This window comes from Carcharhinus amblyrhynchos, chromosome 2 (genome assembly GCF_965287045.1).
Source record: "Carcharhinus amblyrhynchos chromosome 2, sCarAmb.v2.hapA, whole genome shotgun sequence".
NCBI classification, from domain to species: Eukaryota; Metazoa; Chordata; class Chondrichthyes; order Carcharhiniformes; family Carcharhinidae; genus Carcharhinus; species Carcharhinus amblyrhynchos.
In genome coordinates this window covers 51,412,859-51,433,632 of record NC_137325.1, presented here as the reverse complement: position 1 = coordinate 51,433,632, position 20,774 = coordinate 51,412,859, and the positions used below count along the sequence as shown (strand labels likewise).

General features: G+C 44.2%; 1 protein-coding gene across 1 annotated transcript in view; it reads left to right on the top strand.

Moving 5' to 3' along the window:
- Positions 1-20,774, top strand: part of spmip4 (sperm microtubule inner protein 4) — a 64,388-nt gene that overhangs the window by 29,490 nt on the left and 14,124 nt on the right. The window contains exons 4-5 of the mRNA XM_080216092.1: positions 1,652-1,681; positions 6,977-7,167. Of these exons, the coding sequence (XP_080072218.1) occupies positions 1,652-1,681; positions 6,977-7,167 (221 nt within the window). The remainder of the gene's footprint in view (positions 1-1,651; positions 1,682-6,976; positions 7,168-20,774) is intronic.

Below are 20,774 nucleotides of genomic sequence, written 5' to 3'. Positions count from 1 at the left end.
GGACCTAGAAATGATCATTATCACTAAAGAAGCAGTGATTTTACAAGCTAATGGGGCTAAAGGTAGACAAGTCTCCTGGTCCTGATGGAATGCATCCCAGGGTACTATAGGAGATGGCAGGGGAAATAGCAAATATACTCATGATAATTTACCAACATTTGCTCGTCTAAGGCGGTTCTTGCAGATCGGAAAAGAGCAAATGTGGTGCCACTGTTTTAAAAAAAGGTAGATTAAAGGTGAGTAACTATAGGCCGGTTAGCTTAACTTCTGTAGTCGGGAAAATGCTTGTGTGTATCATCAAGGAAGAAACAGCAAGACATCTGGATAGAAATTGTCCCATTGGGAAGACACAGCATGGGTTCATGAAAGGCAGATCATGTTTAAGTAATTTAGTGGAATTCTTTGAGGACATTACAAGAGCGTTGGACAATGGGGAACCAGTGGATGTGGTATATCTGGATTTCCAGAAGGCATTCAACAAGGTACTGCACAAAAGGCTGCTGCATGAGATAAAGGTGCACAGTGTTACAGGTAATGTATTAGCGTGGATAGAGGATTGGTTAACCAACAGCAAGCAAAGGATGGGGATAAATGGGTGTTTCTCTGATTGGCGATCAGTGACTAGTGATGTGCCTCAGGGATCAGTGATGGGACCGCAGTTGTTTACAATTTCCATCGATGATTTGGAGTTCAGGATCAAGTGTAGTGTGTCAAAGTTCGCAGATGACACTAGGGTGAGCGGTAGAGCAAAGTGTGATACTGAACGCCTGCAAAGGGATACAGATCATTTAAGTGAGTGGGCAAGGGTCCGGCAGATGGAGTACAATGTTGGCAAATGTGAGATCATCCGTTTTGGTAGGAATAACAGTGAAATGGACTATTATTTAAATGGGAAAAAAAATTGCAGCATGCTGCTGGGCAGAGGGACCTGGGTATCCTTGTGCACAAATCACAAAAAGTTGGTTTGCAGGTGCAGCAGGTAATTAAGGCGGCAAATGGAATTTTGTCCTTCATTGCTAGAGAGATGCAGCTTATAATCAATGAGGTTATGTTCCAGCTGTATAGGGTGCTGGTGAGGCCACACCTGGAATACTGTGTACAGTTTTAATCTCCTTACTTGAAAAAGGATACACTGGTACTGGAGGGGGTGCAGAGGAAATTCACTAGGTTGATTCAGGAGTTGAGAGGGTTGGCTTATGAGGAGAGACTGAGTAGACTGAGGCTATACTCATTGGAATTCAGAAGAATGAGGAGAGATCTTATAGAAACATATAAGATTATGAAGAGAATAGATAAGATAGAAACAGGGAAATTGTTTCCATTGGCAGGTGAAACCAGAACTAGGGGGCATAGCCTCAAAATAAGGGGGAGCAGATTTAGGACTGAGTTGAGGAGGAATCTCTTTACCCAAATGGTTGTGAATCTGCGGAATTCCCTGCCCAGTGAAGTAGTTAAAGCTACCTTATTGAATATTTTTAAGGCAAAAATAAAATTATGATAAGCGGCCATTAAATTAAGTGGAGCTCAGTCCACAAAAAGATCAGCCATGATCTGATTGAATGGTGGAGCAGGCTCAAGGGGCCGAATGGCCTAATCCTCTTAGTTCTTATGTTCTTATTGAAAATTGCATCTCCATTTGTTTCTGTTTCAGGCTTCCATCTGCTGCAGAGTTTGCACTGGAGTAAGTAAACAGCTGGTCAAAAGTTTATATTGCTCATGGAACATTGGGGAGGTAACGATCTAGTGGTATGATTGCCAAACCATTAATCCGAAACTCAGCTAATGTTCTGCAGACCCGTGTTTGAATCCCACCACGGCAGCTGGTGGAATTTGAATTCAATAAAAAATATCTGGAATTAAGAATTTTCTGATGACCATGAAACCCATTGTCGATTGTCAGAAAAACCCATCTGGCTCACTAATGTCCTTTAGGGAAGGAAGTCTGCTGTCCTTACCTGGTCTGGCCTACACATGACTCTAAAGGCACAGCAATGTGTTTGACTCCCAACTGCCCTCCAAGGGCAACCAGGATAGTAAATGCCAGCCAGCAATGCCCATGTCCCACGAATTAATATTTTTGTATGTAACTTAAAATGCAATTTTAAGAACTGCCTGTTTGTCCACAATAAATGATCATTGCAATAATTTATCTTTTTTTTTGTATGAAACAACTTAAACAATCCCATCATTTAAACATAGTAATTAACACCACAAAGTGGAAATTTCCTCAGGAAACTTGTATCCATTCAGGAATTGCCACTTTAATCCACTGAGTTTAAATTTTGCTATCAAGTCTGTTATGTGGTACTTTATCAATTTCCTTTTGAAAGCCTATAACTGCAACATCAAATACACTGCACTCCTCAACCCTTTCTATTACTTTACTAGGGTCTCAGTCTTTTTAATTGAAAACAACTTGCCTTCAATAAATCTGTGTTGGATTTCATTTATGGATGCATATTTTTTAATTTGCCAATAACTTTGTCCAGGCTTATAAAGGTTTCTCCACCATTGACATTAGAGTAAGCTGTTGGATAAATTCCTCGCCTCTGTTGAACATTGGTGTAATATTTGCAAACCTCTAGTCCTCTGGCATCTCTCTCAGATTAGAAGATTGTGGCTAATATGTCTACAATTTCCACCCTTATTTAACAACCTAGGATGGTCACATCTGGTTCAGGTGATTTTTTGAATTTAACTTTTTGTTCCTCTTAATTTTTATCTTCTCCAGTATCTGCTCATTTATCGTGACATTAACAGCATTCTCCTTATTAGTGATGATAGATATAAATTTAATATAACAACACATACTGTCTGCCTCCCAAAGATCCCCTTTTCGATCACAAATCAACCCCACCTTTATAGTACATATGTTACTAAAAGACTTGAATTTCTTTTGATGTGATGTATTAAAGATTGTCTTATTTCTTTTTTCAATTGTCCTTTATACGTTTGTATTCAGCTTGATTCTCAACTGAATCATGAACATTTATCATAAGTCTCCTTTTTCTGTTTGATTTTATTCTGCTTATCTTTAGTCATGGAGAAGGTCTACCTTTGTCTGCCGTTCCATTTCTTCATTGTGGGAATGTATATTACTCAACATTGATTTTCTAAAAACTTGGCCCACTACTAAATTAAATTATGTACCTCAATTTCATTTAGCCATTTTCGTTCTGTATCCCTTGATAAGCTTACCTAACAAATATTTATCAGAGTTCCCAGAATTTTGATTAGCTTAATGGAGGAACACCCCCCCCCCCCACCCCCCGCATCCCATGGCATGTTTTGTGGTGATGGAGGTGCCCTGCCATTGGCTGGTGGCGAGATCTTCCAGTCCTGCCTCTATCAATGGCTTTTCCCATTGTTTGCACCATTTGTCGCTGGGAAACCCGAGGTGTGGGGTCACCATTGATATAAGTGGAAAATCCCACCAGCGGGAATGGATGGAAAATTTCAGCCAATATCTACTGCCTTTTGGGAGGTAGAATGCCATTGTTTCTCTACTCTTAATGTGAAAAAATATTTCCTAATTTCACTCTAATGGCTGAGTACTAGTTTTAGGAATATGCCCCTTATTTTAGATTCTGGCACCAAAGAAAATAGATGATCACAATCTGCCCTATCAGATCCCTTAATCATTATAAATTCCACAAGTGAATTACTCCTCAATCCAAAACTCGAGAACACAATCAAAATTTACAACCTATGCTAATAATGTAAGAGCCACAATACCACTCTGCAGAAGATTCAGCATAGAGTAATGAGTGAAAGTGAGACTAATAGCTAGGCTTAATTTGTCAGAAAACATAGGGTGGGATTTTCTGGTCACACTCGCCCCAAGACCAGAAAATCCGACCTGAGGACCTTTGCATTGTCCGTGTCCTGTCTGCTACGATTCCTGTGGGAGCATGATGGGAAAATTCTACCCTAAATGTCTAGTACCGTCCAAAAAGAAAATCAAACCAGAATGTAAGAGAATAGTGACGAATGAAAAGATCAGACAGGTAGACACATTGTGTAACCTAGGAAGTATGTTAACATCGGATGGAAATTGTGACCTAGAAATAAGATGAAGAATTGGAATGGCTAGTGATGCATTTCAAAAAATGAAAGCGATTATGATCAACTCAAAATTAACCATGAAAATAAAGCTGAGAATCCTGGAATGGAACCTCGCACCAAATTTGATATACAGAAGAGAGTGTTGGATGATCAGTGAATCAACACAGAGAAGAATTGAAGCTGCAGAATTGTGATGTTTGAGGTGAATGATGACAATATTGTGGCCAGGTTAAACTGCCAGTGAAGAGGTGCTGGTAAAATCAGACTCAGAAGAACTCTGCTGACCAAGATCAGGAAGAGACAGTTGGAATTTCTTGGGCACATAATAAGAAATTATGATTTAGAAGGCCCTATTTTACCATTTTGATTCTAAGTGCTGGGCGGACTTGAAACTGGGAGTGTTTCAGATCTGACTTTTAGACCCATTCTCAGGACCCCCCATACACACACTGCCTGAAAAAATATCAGCAATTCCGAATTGTTTAACGCGCCTGAAATCCTGTAGCTCCAATCGGTGCTTCCAGTTGCATATGCGCAAAAAAAAAGTGGTAGAGTGCAGCTCCCTTGCCACATCCTCCCGGGCCAGATAATGCCTTCCTATAGTCCCCACGGACATTGTCCCACCCCCCCCCCCCCCCAACATTATTGACCCCTTTATCCCCCCAACCCCCTCCACCACCCAGACCAATTATGGCCGCCCCACCCCCCACCAATCTCGGGCTGAGAGGCAGCAGACCCCCCTTTCCCTCATTGATCTAAGACAGAGTGGCTGCGGACCCCTCCCCTACCTACCCCCCCACCCCGATCCCAGGCAGAATGGTAATGGATCCCCCCCCCCATTCCGGGTGTGGTCCTGAGCGTGACCATTTTTGTGCCTTGATAAAGGGGGAACAGGCATGGAGATGAGCATGGATCGCACTACTTGCCTCAAATCCAACTTCACCAAGTTTTTGCACTCGAAAATGGGCGCAACTTGATGGTAAAAGTGGGCCCAGGAAGTCTGATGGGAAAGATCATAATGGTAAAAGAGCTCAAGGTGGACAAAGAACAATTTTTTTAAAGAACCTTGCAAATTGGCTGAATGCACTAAGATGATCCACGCCTCTAGAGTAAGAGGGAGGTTCATGGTCATCAACTCACTTGTTGGGGAATGCTACCAGAAGAAACAGAGATATTATTCAGCATGGTTTACAGAATGAGAAGTATTTAGTGCACAGATACATAAGGCAACAAACTGAACAGGTGCATGGCCTACATGGAGCAATCACAGTTCCTAGCATCAAACACCACATAAATAGATCAAGCTCAAGTACATGGAAAATGACTGTGATTCTGAACTTCAAGGAAGATGCCAACAGAGTTGTGGCATTTTGAGCATAGATGGAGAATACAGTGAAAGTACAGCTTCTATAGTGACTGCGTTCAAGCTGCCATTTAACAGGAATTAACCATTCTGCAATGAAAGATATATGTGATATTGCAAAGCATTTGCCAAGACATGCACTGATCCACAAGAGCAGGTATGCAGGCAAAAGATTTCCCCATTGTGAACAGAATCATAATTTACACACATGCCCATTCAGCCTCTTTGAGGTCAAGCTGTGTCATTCCAAAATAGAAAAAAGTATTATTCAAATGTACAGATAATGTGTGCAGCTGGATTTTGCAAAACCAGTTGAACTAGCATCCAATGTCAATTTTATTACAAGAGGGCACTACATAGATGCATGCAGTAGTATTGTTTTCACATTTTTGCTGGAGAAATAAATTACTAACTCAAGTTGCGTCCTGATTGAACCAACAGCTAATACTTTTTCACTCTATTCAGAGCATCATCAGTGACAGCTTCAGTGCCAGGGGAATTTGACCCAAAGACAATGACACAAATTGTTGGAGGACACTTAGCAGCACATCTCTGATCTCCCACCCAATTTGACCACAGCTGAACCTGACATCCATATAAGCTAACTTTTAGTAGGATCACAGGACTGTAACTTGGAGCAGGAATATAGTGCATTTCCTATCTTTGTATCCTAAAGGCATTGAAACCATTTCCTTACTAACAGATGCACTAACTCAGCACACGCCAGAAGTTGAACCCAAAGCTTCCCTCAAATCACATCCATTTGTTTTCCCTTGTCACAAACAAATCACGGCCAATAGGATAGCAGGTAATTACTTCCAGGTCATCACTATTACATCAGTAAACTCACCACCTGAGGAATCATAGTCGTGAATTCACAAAGTGCTGCCTTATATACAAACATTTCAAGATAGTGTGCTGCTACATTGTGTAACTTGTGTAAAAAGAGGTACTTCCCAAAGCCCTGTGATCCTTCCTGAAATTCAAATCCCAGTTTTATTTCATTTTATTCCTACTTCCTAACACAAACTATAAAGTAATAATTCTAGAATGCCATTTTCAGTGAGTTACTTCAGCTCAGTTATATTTTTGACTAAAACTGCAGGTAATAGAGATTTTATTCACATATTTTAATATTTGATGAGCAACTTTTGACAATAATAAATGTTTCCAGATCCAAGGTATTTTTTTTTATGGAAAGTATCACTCTCAGTTCAGATGTAGAATGGAATAGTTTAATAACTAAATAATAAAATGACCTTTTTCACCCCTTGAATACAATACCTGTCCAAAAGATGTACCAACATTTGTGAGACCTAAAATGAAAGCAGAGAATAGTATAACTATATAACAGATTGGTCGGCATCTGGAAGAGAAGGACATGCTAAATTTTTCGGATGAGACCTTCACAAAACTGTCCAGCTTCCTCTTGCTCTTTCAGAAGCTAACCAACTTGAGTAGATGCAGCATTGTTATGTTTGTTCAAACTTCCTGTGTTTTCTTTCTTTTTATTTCTTCATAGGATATGTTGTATCTTTATGTTTTTAGTGCGAAGCAGATACAGGTGCCATTTCCAGCTGAGCATCCCTACTATTCCCACATTTCCAAGTTTGCAGTTTTTCCGAAGTTCCTTTCACCAAGTGATCCACACGTCATGGTACGAGCTGGACAGCTGGTGCCCATTAAACCTGACGTGCCGGCAAAATCTCATGATGTGACTGTAAGAAGGAAAATCAAAGGTAATGGAGGCAATTCTCCCCAAAAAATTCTAAGTGTCAAATTTGTGTAAAAACTGGAGTAAATCCCACAGTGTTTTTTCAGCGGGAGTTTTAAAATGAATCTCCCACACTGAGCACTGCAGAGTTCAGTAAGGTGAATCACAGTGAAATTCAGTGGGTGGGGCCTATTCCCACTGGAGAGGCTGGCAGCATAGTGCTGAGATCGGCGCATGCACAGTGGTCCTGCACTACTGGCCTTCCAATCGCTGGCCAGCCCTGCGACCTCTGCATTACTGGCACACAGACACCCCCCCCCTCTACGGTCCAATTGCTGGCCCCTGACGTGTCCAGGCCAGCCTTGACCCCTCCCCCAGCCTGCTTTGATGCCCCTACTCCCCCTGCAGCTCCAATCTCCTGATGATTCCCCCCGACTGGCAGTCCCAACTCTCCCCCTAGCAGGCTGACCCCTCACTCCTACCCAAATACCCAGCCCTGATCGCTGGCCTCCCTCCCTCTGTCAGCCTGACTGCAGAGTGGCAACAGGACCCCCAAACCCTGCCAATCGCCCCACCAGAGGCCTGGCCCCCATCAAGCCCAGCCCCCTCCCCTATTATGCCCCACCATCGGCACTGCCTGTGCTTGATGAGCATTGTGCCAAGGTGCTCCTTGCTATTGTCACTTTGTCCCTTGGGCAGTTCTTGGGGCCCAAGCTGGTACTGCCAAGGTGGGAATGTCGTGGGGGCACTGCCAAGGTGACAATGCCAAGGGGACATTTCCCTGATGCCCAATCCTCTGGGAGGCCTCAATGGCCCTCCCCCTTCACTCCAGTGGGGTCAGGCTGCATGGGGAGCTTTAGTAAACCCTTCTGAAGTGACGGGATGGGGAGATGCTAGCGGGCCCAGAGATTTCTGTCCCGGGCCCATTAATGACATTTAAAATACATGGTCATACTGATTTAAGTAGCTTATACAGCTCTGCGCCGTTTTCTGATATGGTGTTGACTGTGCCAGAAATCCAGCTGCCGGAGACATGCAGAGGCCATGGCTCCCAATGGGTGACCGTGAGACAGCATCCACTCAAGTCTCCTGGACTGCTGCGCTACACAAGCGGGCTGGGAGAATCATCCCCAACACAGATATCTATGAAAGCAGTTCATGGAATATGTTGAAATAAGTGTTGGATCCTCTGGCTGTTCATGCCAGTGAAATTATCTGGCCTGCTGCAGTGACAGATTTGGCTGAGCTCCAAATTCTCTGTCCTCGCTTGCAGTGGCAGCAGAGTGTGAACAGCCGGTTAAGTTTTATACTTTTGATTACCTTCCTCATAAATTTGCTCATTTAAGTTAGTTTCCTGATAACAGCTATAGCATTTATTTTAAATCATTCCAGTGCAATTCCACATTTTATTAACCATTGGAATAGCCTCAGATCATCGGCTTCAAAAATTATGAGGCAACATTGTTTGAGATTTCTTTGGGACGATCACAAGTGACCTTCCCTTTTTCCACCATGTTAAAAGCTTTGTCCAGGATCACCTCCATTATCAAACATTGGTCCTCACCTCAACTGCCTTGTTCAAAATTTTTCAAACTTATGTATTCATAATAATATTTTTTCTGTTATTTTTCAAGGAAAATACTTGTCTGTAGTTATAACATTTAATGATTGATGAAAATATCAGCAAGCATTTCATAAATTCCTGATTTATGAACCTCTTCTGAAAGGTCAATTTTTACCGGAAGGTGATTCCAAAGACAACCAGAAATTACCGTTCAAAGTAGAATTATATTCACGTATTTACATTTGTCGGAATCATTTGAGGCAGAGACAAAGTAAATTTATTTATTACGTATTCATAGTTTCAAAAACATGAAACCTTATTGTAATCCAGACTCCAATAGCAATGCAGGGCAATATTCTATTAGCAAATTCATATTAAACCATAATTTTTGAGCCATCTGTATGTACAATTAGTGTACAATTGAAGCTCCAGCCTTATGCGCAAGAGATGCTGCTTATTGTATACTTGCACGATACCTACTTATAAAAGCCATGAATTGGAGATGCTGATGTTGATCTGGGATGGGCACAGTAAGAAGTCTCACAACACCAGGTTAAAGTCCAACAGGTTTATTTGTTATCGCATGCTTTCAGAGCACTGCTCCTTTATCAGGTGATGAAGGAGCAGCACTCCAAAAACTTATGATTCTAAATCAACCTGTTGGATTTTAACCTGCTGTTGTGAAACTTCTTACGAGTAAAATAAATGCTGCAGCCTTCTGTAAGCAGCAACAAAATCTTCATTCTCCAATCTCATTCCTGACATTGTTCATAAGAAAGGAAATTTCAAATAATATAACTCAGCAAAATATGGTTCCCACCACAGTTCTCAAATCACAAGTGTTTTCTTTGTCGGTTACCTCAGCATATCCTACAGTCACACAGAGGCTGTTCCCTTTCAAAGAATGGGAATAGCAGGTTCGTAGCCTATCTTACATTGTCACCAACAAATTTCTCACACACTTTAGGTTATTTTTGCTTGTTTCCATGTTTTTGGTAAAAATTCCTATAGAATCTTGGTTGGACTACATTTGAAGTACTACAGACAGCTCTAGTCCCCATATTACCAACAAGGATATTGAACCACAGCAGAACATGCACAAAAAAAATGATAATACACAGAGAGATTGTACCAAGTAGGAAAGACTGAAGAGGCTGGGGTTCTTTTTGGAAAAGTGAAAGCTGAGGTAATAAAGGTAATTAGGAGGTCATTTGAAAGGGCAGATATGGAGAAGTTTATTGAATTTTCCCAGCCTACTGCCAAGGGGCAGAGAGGACTGAGGGCTGCCAATATGGCAGGGGAAGGCACTGGGAGGGGAGTTCACTATCTTCCAGATGCTATGCCATATTGCTAGTGGTGGGAAACTTTGCTAGGCCACGCAGCAGGCAAGTAATTGAGCCACTTAGGTGTTGATTAAAGGCTACCTTCCAGTTCAGTGGGAGCAGCCTCCGAGTGAATTCTGTGGGTGAAGCCCTCCTTAATGCTTGCCCCATTGTTCCCCAAAAGACTGTCCTCGGTAATGGCACTGCACATGCTCCATGACCTCTCCCAGTCACTGGGGTCTGGCTACCTGTCTCTGGTTTTACCCACAACACTGACCTGTCTTCGAGGATACCTTGCATTAGTTAACTTCTCTTATTGATGAAGCAGCCTCAGCAATGTGCACAGCACCCACCAGTGTTGGGTGGGGGAGGGGATGGTGTGAATCTCACTTTCGGCCCTCGAGAGGGAACTCAACCATCACTGATGAAAACCCAAGTTTATAAATACAAGGTATCACTAATATATTGAAGAAGGAATTCAGGAGAAATTTCTTTATCCAGTGAATTTTTACAGTATTGAAATGCTTATAAGTTTAGATGAAGTAGACTGGAGTAGATGTGGAGCACAGACCTGTTGATTGGATGGCCTGTTTCTGTGCTGTAAATTCCATAATATCCATGTAATATTGAGGACCTATGGATCATTTCAGCACAGTGCGATTGCCCAGTGTGCTAAAGGACTCATTCTAATGATAGGTAATAGCAACAAATTTTTGCCACATAATTTGGGCGATGTCCCCTCCAGGAGTGTGTCACCAGTGGATTTTCTATGGACTTCATTAACTTGAAGATGTTGGGCTTCAGCTACTGCTGGAGCTATTGCATTGGATATAGGGATGTGAAGAATGGGAGTAATTTGAATGTTAAAGAAGCAGGTAAAATTATAATCTCACCTGAGAGAGACAAGTTTTGTTTTTGTAGATAACCTACTGCATGTTCTCTTGGCAGAATACAGTCACTTGCAGGGGAGAGTGAAGAAAGACTGGGCTAACAGAGTTGGATCTTCGTAGGCAGCAGAACATGGGAGTGACGCATCATACAGGGAGTTAGGAGTTTACTAAGGGTTTCTTGCTGTTAGGCCATATATCTCCACGGAAACAAGCTATTAGCCAGTAGTGACATCAGCAATGACAGTGATTATTCCTAGGTCAAAGTTCAAATAGCAGTTCCAGCACTTTTTGAAGACTTCTTAACAAACCTTGGCTGAGATTCTCCCCTCAAAAATTCTAAGTCCCCAACATGTGGGAGAATGGGAGTAAGTCTCACTTGTTTTTATTAGTGTGATTTCCAAAATGAATCTCTGACACTCTACATCACAGAGTGCCCGAGCATGATTCATAGAACATAGAACACTACAGCACAAACAGGCCCTTCGGCCCACGAGTTGCGCCGATCACATCAACACCTACCAATCCATAGACCTATCTATAACCCCCAATCCCATTAAATCCCATATACTCATCCAGAAGTCTTTTAAAAAACCCCAGCGAGTTCGCCTCCACCACCACTGACGGCAGCCGATTCCATTCACTCACCACCCTCTGAGTGAAAAACTTACCCCTAACATCACTTCTGTACTTGCCTCCCCGCACCTTAAATCTGTGTCCTCTCGTAGCGACCATTTCAACCCGGGGAAATAGCCTCTGAGAATCCACCCTATCTATTCCTCTCAACATTTTATAAACTTCTATCAGGTCGCCTCTCAACCTTCGTCTCTCCAGGGAGAAGAGTCCCAGCTCCCTCAACCTAACTTCATAAGGCATGCCTCCCAGTCCAGGCAACATCCTTGTAAATCTCCTCTGTACCCTTTCAATAGCTTCTACGTCCTTCCTATAGTGAGGCGACCAGAACTGTGCACAGTACTCCAAGTGAGGCCTGACAAGGGTCTTATAAAGTTGCAGCATTACCTCCCGATTCCTAAACTCAATCCCTCAATTAATGAAGGCCAGTACACCATACGCCTTCTTGACCACATCCTCCACCTGTGAGCCGATTTAAGAGTCCTGTGGACCTGGACCCCAAGATCCTTCTGCTCTTCAACACTACTAAGACTCCTGCCCTTGATAGTGTACTCGTTCATCCCATTGGTCCTGCCAAAATGGACGACTACACATTTATCCGCGTTGAAGTCCATCTGCCACTTCTCCGCCCAGCCCTGCATCCTATTTATGTCCTGCTGCAACTTCTGACATCCTTCCAGACCATCCACAACACCACCGACCTTCGTGTCATCAGCGAACTTACTAACCCATCCCTCCACTTCCTCATCTAGGTCATTTATGAAAATGACAAACAGCAAGGGTCCTAGAACAGATCCCTGGGGCACTCCACTGGTGACTGACCTCCATGCAGAAAAAGACCCATCCACAACCACTCTCTGCCTTCTGCAGGCAAGCCAGTTCTGGATCCACAAGGCCAAAGCCCCTTGGATCCCATGCCCTCTCACCTTCTCAAGAAGTCTTGCATGGGGGACCTTATCAAACACCTTGCTGAAGTCCATGTACACCACGTCCACTGCACTTCCTTCGTCAATGTGTTCAGTCACATTTTCAAAGAACTCAACTAGGCTCGTAAGGCACGACCTGCCCTTGACAAAACCATGCTGACTATTTCTGATCATGTCAAACCTCTCCAAATGCTCGTAAATCTTGTCCCTCAGAAGCCTCTCCATCAGCTTACCAACCACTGAGGTCAGACTCACCGGTCGGTAATTTCCCGGGCTATCTCTGTTCCCTTTCTTGAAAATAGGAACCACATCTGCAATCCTCCAATCTTCCAGAACGTCTCCCATCTCCATTGACGACGCAAAGATCATCGCCAGGGGCTCTGCAATCACCTCCCTCACCTCCCTGGGGTACATCCCATCTGGTCCCGGCGACTTATCTATCTTGATAGAATTCAAAAGTTCTAACACATCCTCTTCCTTAATATCCACATACTCAATCTTTTCCATCTGCTGCAAATCTGTAGCAAAATCTCCCAGATCAGCTTCCACCGTGAATACTGAGGCAAAGTACTCATTAAGCACCTCTGCCATTTCTTCTGGTTCCACACAGACCTTCCCCCCTTCACCTTTTATAGGTCCTATCCCTTCTCTTCTCATCCTTTTACTTTTCACATATTTATAGAAGGCCTTGGGATTCTCCTTAATCTTACCCGCCAAGGTCTTTTCATGACCCCTTCTGGCTCTCCTAATTTCCCTTTTAAGCTCCTTTCTACAATCCTTATACTCCTCAAGATCCTTAACATCTCCTAGCTCCTTGAACCTTTTGTACACCTTCCTTTTCCTCCTGACTAGGTTCACCACAGCCTTCGTGCACCACAGTTCCTGCGACCTACCAAAACCTCCTTGTCTCATCGGAACGTTGTCGTGCAGAGCTCCAGACAAACATTCCTTGAATATCCGCCACCTTCCTTCGGTACTTTTCCCTAAGAACGCCTCCTTCCAGTTTATTTGTCCAATTAACTTCCTGACGTCTTCGTATTTCCCCTTACTCCAGACAAACACCTTCCTAGCCTGCCTGATCCTATCTCGTTCCAATGCAATTGTGAAGGAGATAGAATTATGATCACCATTCCCAAGATGCTCTCCTACCGAGAGATCTATCACCTGTCCTGGTTCATTCGCCAGTACCAGGTCAAGTACAGCCTCTCCCCTCGTAGGCTTATCCACATACTGTGTCAGGAAACCTTCCTGAACACACCTAACAAACTCCTCCCCATCCAAACCCCTTACCCTTGGGATATTCCAATCGATGTTTGGGAAATTGAAGTCTCCCATCACGACAACTCTGTTATTACTACATCTCTCTAGAATCTGTTTCCCTATCTGCACCTCAACTTCCCTGTCACTATTGGGCGGCCTATAGAATACACCCAGCAAAGTTTTCGACCCTTTGCTGTTCCTAACTTCCACCCACAGAGACTCTGTAGATAGTCCCTCCACGGCATCCTCCTTCTCTGCAGCCATGACACTGTCCCTGATCAACAGAGTCACTCCACCACCTCTTTTGCCTCCTTCCCTGTCCTTCCGGAAGCATCTGAATCCTGGCACCTGAAGTACCCAGTCCTGTCCCTGAGATATCCAAGTCTCTGTAATGGCCACCACATCACATTCCCAAGCAGCAATCCACGCCCTAAGCTCATCTACCTTATTCACTACACTCCTGGCATTAAAATAGATACACTTCAGCCCCTCAGTCTGGGCATTTCCCTTCTCCACCCCCTGTCTAACCTCCCTCTCATACTGCCTGCAGTCCTCCCCTACCTGGGAGCTAACCTCCTCAGTCCCAGTCTCTCCATCACAATTCCCTCCCCCCATCCTTTCTAGTTTAAAGTCCCCCCAGTAGCCTTAGCCAGTCTTCCCACCAAGATATTAGTCCCTCTGGGATTTAAGTGCCACCCGTCTTTACTGTACAGGTCCCACCTACCCCTAAAGAGGTCCCAGTGATCTAGGAACTGAAATCCCTGCCCTCTGCTCCAGTCCTTCAGCCACGCATTCAGCCTTCACCTCATTCCATTCCTGCCCTCACTCTCCCGTGGCACAGGCAGCAATCCTGAGATTACTACCTTCGCTTTTCTCTTCCTCAGCTGCCTACCCAGTTCCCTATAGTCCCTTTTCACGACTGCCTCCCTCTTCTTGCCTACGTCAGTAGTACCTATATGCACTACAACCTCTGGTTCCTCACCCTCCCCCTTCAGGATGTCTGGGACACGCCCAGAGACATCCCGGATCCCAGCCCCAGGGAGACAAACCACCATCCGTGACTCCCATCTACATCCACAAAAACGCCTGTCCGCCCCCCTCACTGTGGAGTCCCCTATTAGTACTACCTTTCTCTTTTTTAATTTTTTGACATACTGGCTCAGCTCCAGAGACCTGGCCGCCGCTTCCTCCCTCAGATGAGCTGTCCCCCCCAGTAGTACTCAGGCAGGAGTACTTATTTTGAAGGGGGACATCCACCAGCGTGCTCTCCATCACCCGAGGTTTCCCCTTCCTAATAGTTACCCACGTGCCTTCTTCCCGTTGCCCTGGTGTGACTGCTTGCTGATAGCTCCTGTCAATTATCTCCTCACTCTCTCGAATGAGCCGAAGGTCCTCGAGCTGCATTTGCAGCTCCTTAACCTGGTTCCGTAGGGTCTGCAGCTCCACACACCGAGCACAGGTGTGGATGTCTGGTAGACCAGGAGCTTCCAAGACCTCCCACATGTTGCACTGGCAACAACATACTGGCCTCACACCCATACTTGCCCCTTTTTAGTAACCCAGAGAAAAAAGTAAAAAAAAACTTATAACTTACCTTGCCTCACCCTTATCTCTTTGGCCCTGTGAGCCAAAGCCCTTACAGCACACTCAAAAACAAAAACAAACTTACCTGCTCTCAGTCAGAGCCCCTCTCTCTCTTTTTTAGGTTAGAGGAGGGGGGAGGGCTGGGATACTCTACATAGGTAGAGTATCGGGATTCCTCTCCAGTCTAATTTATAGTAAGGTAAAAAAAAAACTCTACCCGAGTGCCCTAGCAACTGCTTCTGGTGCAAAACTTAAAGAAAGCAAAAAAAAACTAATACAAAGTTAGTTTTTAAAAAAAGAAAAAAGTCGCTGTACTCACCCACAAGCTCTCCACTCGCAAATCGCATTCTGGAAATTTGTGGGTGGGGTCTATTCCCATCCCAGAGCTGGACAGCATAACACTGAGTGGGCCACTGTGCATGTATTGATCTGTCAGTCCATTGCCGGTCTCCAGATCACTGGCCTTCTGACCCCCCCCCACCGATGGTTGGCTTCCCAGATCAGCCCCAATCTCCTGATACTCTCGTCCTCACCACCCGCCACAGCAGCCCTGAGTGCACCCCTCCCCGCTCCTCCGCCCCCATCCGGATGGCCAGCCCCGATCACCTCTTCCCTCCCTTTCCCAGTGATCCCAATGCACAGTGTCAGTGAGTCACTCCCCCACCAATAGACCCTGCCCCCTCTGCCCTCCCCCCTTGGCACTATCCGATGCCTTGGGGGTAGTGCCACAGTGTCCTTAGGCACTGCCAGTTTGCCACTTGAGAAAAGGACATCACCAAGGGGCTGCTCCCCCTCCCCCTTAGCCCTGACCTCACAGGGGAGCCTTAGTGGCCTTTCTTCCCTCCAGCGGGGTCAGGCCTCATGTTCCCTGTTAGTGGGGAGCAAGAGTAAACCTTGCTGGAGAGAACCACTCCTGGAGCTATTTACATTGGGGGAGGCAGGAAGGAGCTGGAGACCCTCCTCCATTTTTGCTTCTGTTCCTGCCACCAATTACACCTCCATGTTGGTGTGATAGGTGGTAGGCCTGATTCCAGCTCCTTCCCACCTCCTCTGATATAATACCTCCAGCTGGCACTGGCAGTAGAAGGCATGATCACAACTTCACAAAATTCCCATTTCCTGATTCCTGCCTCAGAGTTGAAGATCCAGCTAGAAGTCAGCTATTTAGTTATAGATTTGAAGAACCCTCCATAAATTAGTATCTGATCACACTATGATCATTTTTAATCAGTCAACTAGACAGACCATGACTGCAAATGTGGGCAGTTGGGATTAGCCTAAGAGTTTTAAAAAAAAAAGGGCGCCATGGACAAGTCGGGCCGAAGGGCCTGTTTCCATGCTGTAAACCTTAAGATCTCTCTCCTATATTTTCAGCTATTCTGGTTGATTTAAATTGATTTTATCACCTGACTTCATATTAAATAGCTTTGCTCTGAGAACAAGCCCTAATTTGATTGCAAAACTTGGACATTTGTCAGACAATCATTTAATAACTCAAAACTGGAACCAGAGGACACAACGTCAGGCTAAAGGGATGATCCTTTAAAGCAGAGATGAGGAGGAATTTCTTCAGCTAGAGAGTGGTGAAACTCTTTGCCACAGAAGGCTGTGGAGGCCAGGACATTGCGTGTCTTTAAGACAGAGATAGACTCTTTTGCAAGAAAGAGTCAAAGTAGTCGAGGAGAATACTGTGAAACCAGGTTGTAGACTAGACGAGATTGAGGTACGTAAGGAGGAGGTGTTGGCAATTCTTGAGAGTATGAAAATAGATAAATCCCCTGGGCCGGATGGGATTTACCCTGGGATTCTCTGAGAGGCTAGGGAGGTGATTGCAGAGCCTTTGGCTTTGATCTTCATGTCATCATTGGCTACAGGTATAGTGCCGGAAGACTGGAGGACAGCAAATGTTGTCCCCTTGTTCAAGAAGGGGAGTAGAGACCATCCTGGGAATTGTAGACCGGTGAGCCTTACTTCTGTTGTGGGCAAAGTTTTGGAAAGAATTATAAGGGATAGGATTTATAATCATCTAGAGAGAAATAATTTGATTAGGGATAGTCAACACAGTTTTGTGAAGGGTAGATCATGCCTCACAAACCTTATCGAGTTCTTTGAGAAGGTGACCAAAGAGGTGGATAAGGGTAAGGCAGTTGACGTGGTGTATATGGATTTTAGTAAAGCGTTTGATAAGGTTCCCCATGGTAGGCTACTGCAGAAAATGCAGATACATGGGATTGAGGGTGATTTAGCAGTTTGGATCAGGAATTGGCTAGCTGATAGAAGATAGAGGGTGGTGATTGATGGGAAATATTCAACCTGGAGTTCAGTTACAAGTGGTGTATCTCAAGGATCTGTTTTGGGGCCACTGCTGTTTATCATTTTTATAAATGACCTGGATGAAGGTGTAGAAGAATGGGTTAGTCAATTTGCTGATGACACCAAAGTCGGAGGAGTTGTAGACAGTGAGGATGGATGTTACAGTTTGCAGAGGGACATAGATAAGCTGCAGAGCTGGGCTGAGAGGTGGCAGATGGAGTTTAATGCGGAGAAGTGTGAGGTGATTCACTTTGGTAAGAGTAACAGGAGTACAGAATATAGGACTAATGGAAGGACTCTTGGTAGTGTTGACAAGCAGAGAGATCTCAGGGTACATGTGCATAGATCCCTGAAAGTTGGCACCCAGGTTAATAAGGTTGTTAAGAAGGCATATGGTGTGTTAGCTTTTATTGGTAGAGGGATTGAATTTCGGAGCTATGAGGTCATGTTACAACTGTACAAAACTCTGGTGAGGCCACACTTGGAGTATTGCGTACAGTTCTGGTCGCCGCATTATAAGAAAGATGTGGAAGCATTGGAAAGGGTGCAGAGGATGTTTACCTGGATGTTGCATGGTATGGTAGGAAGGTCTTATGAGGAAACTTGAGGTTATTTACGTTGGAGAGAAGAAGGTTAAGAGGTGACCTGTTTGAGGCATACAAGATGATCAGAGGGTTAGATAGGGTGGATAGTGAGAGCCTTTTTCCTTGGATGGGGACAGCTAACACGAGGGGACATAGCTTTAAATTGAGGGGTGGTAATTATAGGACGGATGTCAGAGGTAGGTTCTTTACTCAGAGGGTAGTAAGGGCGTGGAATGCCCTGCCTGCAGCAGTTGTGGACTCACCAACAATAAGGGTGTTCAAATGGTCAGTGGATAGGCATATGGATAACATTGGAATACTTTAGGTTAGAGGGTCATTAGATTGGTTCGACTGGTCGGCGCAACATTGAGGGCCGAAGGGCCTGTACTGCGCTGTTATGTTCTGTAGATAGGTTCTTGATTAATAAGGGGGACAGGAAAATGGGGATGAGAAAAATATCAGCCATGATTGAATGGCAGAGCAAGCTTGATGGGCCAAATGGCCTCATTCTGCTCCAATGTCTTATATTCTTATGGTCTAAGGATTGTGAAGAGAGACAAAGAAGTTGGAATCATTAGAAAGGCAAGTTGGATTGTTCATTTTACAAAGAACCGTTTAGCACAGGAACAGGTCCTTCAGCCCTCCAAGTCTGCACTGACCATGCTGTCTGTGTGAATGAAAACCCCGTACCCTTCCTGGGACCATGACTGTCTATTCTGACCTAGTAAAAAGTCTGACAACACCAGGTTTTAGTCCAACCTATTTATTTGATAATCAATTATAGGTTGGACTAAAACCTGGTGTTGTCAGACTTTTTACTGTGTTTACGCCAGTCCAACACCGCATACCCACATCATGACTACTATTCTGACCTATTCAGGTGTTTGTCCAGATGCCCCTTTAAAAGTCAGTATCGTATCTGCTTCCACTATCTCCCCCGGCAGCGCGTGCTAGAGGCGGAGAGTACAAAACCATATCTTTGCGACACATTGATTAGGCCCTAGATGGAATAATGCTTCCGGTTCTACACACAACACTTTAAGCTGGATATCAAGGGAGATGTAACTTGAAATGCTGGACTTCAGTTACGTCAGGAGACTAGAGAAACTGGTGCTGTTCTCGTTAGAGCAGAGATGGTTGAGTGGTGATTTGAGGTGTTCAAATTCTTGAAGACCTTTGATGAAGTAAATGAAGAAAAACAGTTTCTGGTGGCACAATCTGGTCAGAAGACACACATTTTGGATTTTTTATGCAGCTGACATGATCTAGAACACACTGCCTGAGGCAATGGCCGAAGGTTCACTAGTGACTTGCAGAATGGAAAGGGAAAAGGGAAATTACAGAATTATTGGAACAGAGCAAGGAAGTGAGACTAATTAGCTTGCTGTTTTCAAGATGCAGCACTAGGAGAAAGAGCCAAATTGCCACCTTTGCTGGATCTTTCTATTATTATGTAGCATGAATTGAGGCAATTTGATCCAAAACAGCTGTTACTATTCACATTTCGTAAGAATATCCACTCCCACATTCTTTTACATTCCCAAGTATTTACTGGATTTCCTCTCAACTGATACTGAAGGTTTTGCCACTACAGCTGCTAGTATTAAGGTATTTTCAGTTCTTGAGAGCTTGGGAGTTGCAACTCATGAACAGTTCACTCTTGTTCTCATTGAGGCAGGAAGACTTTGTGCCATCTTCTCATTTCAGTGATTGTAGCATTTCATTGTATGTGAGACCCACACTTCTGGCTGGCTGAATGTTACTAGCTTTCGAGGGGTTTCCCTCTTCTTCAGGTGAATGGAGAGTTCTGGCCTCAGACAGAGCATATACAGCACAGACAGTTTACAGATTACTGATCAGAATGCGAATCTTTACACCTAACCTGCTGTTCAAGTCCTAAAGTGGCTGACAATGTGTGTGGAAGGAGCACTGATCACAGGTTAAAGAGATGTCTTTAACCTGTGTGGAAGGAGCACTGATCACAGGTTAAAGAGATGTCTTTAACCTGTGTGGAAGGAGCACTGATCACAGGTTAAAGAGATGTCTTTAACCTGTGTGGAAGGAGCACTGATCACAGGTTAAAGAGATGTCTTTAACCTGTGATCAGTGCTCCTTCCACACACATTGTCAGCCACTTTAGGACTTGAACAGCAGGTTAGGTGTAAAGATTCGCATTCTGATCAGTAATCTGTAAACTGTCTGTGCTGTATATGCTCTGTCTGAGGCCAGAACTCTCCGTTCACCTGAAGAAGAGGGAAACCCCTCGAAAGCTAGTGAGTTTACTATCAAATAAATCGGTTGAACTAAAACCTGGTGTTGTCAGACTTTTTACTGTGTTTACCCCAGTCCAACGCCGGCATATCCACATCATGGCTGACTGTTCAGCAGGGGGCCCAGTACCTTGCATAGCTAGCACACGTTCCACTGAGCTTACACCTCTTGAAGGCAGCTCAGTCATTAGACAGAAGCTGCTGAAGATTTTTTTTTGGGCAAATGTCTGCAAGAGGAAACAAATGGAGCACCAAGAAAGAAGGAGGGCTCAAAGATTCAAGGATACAA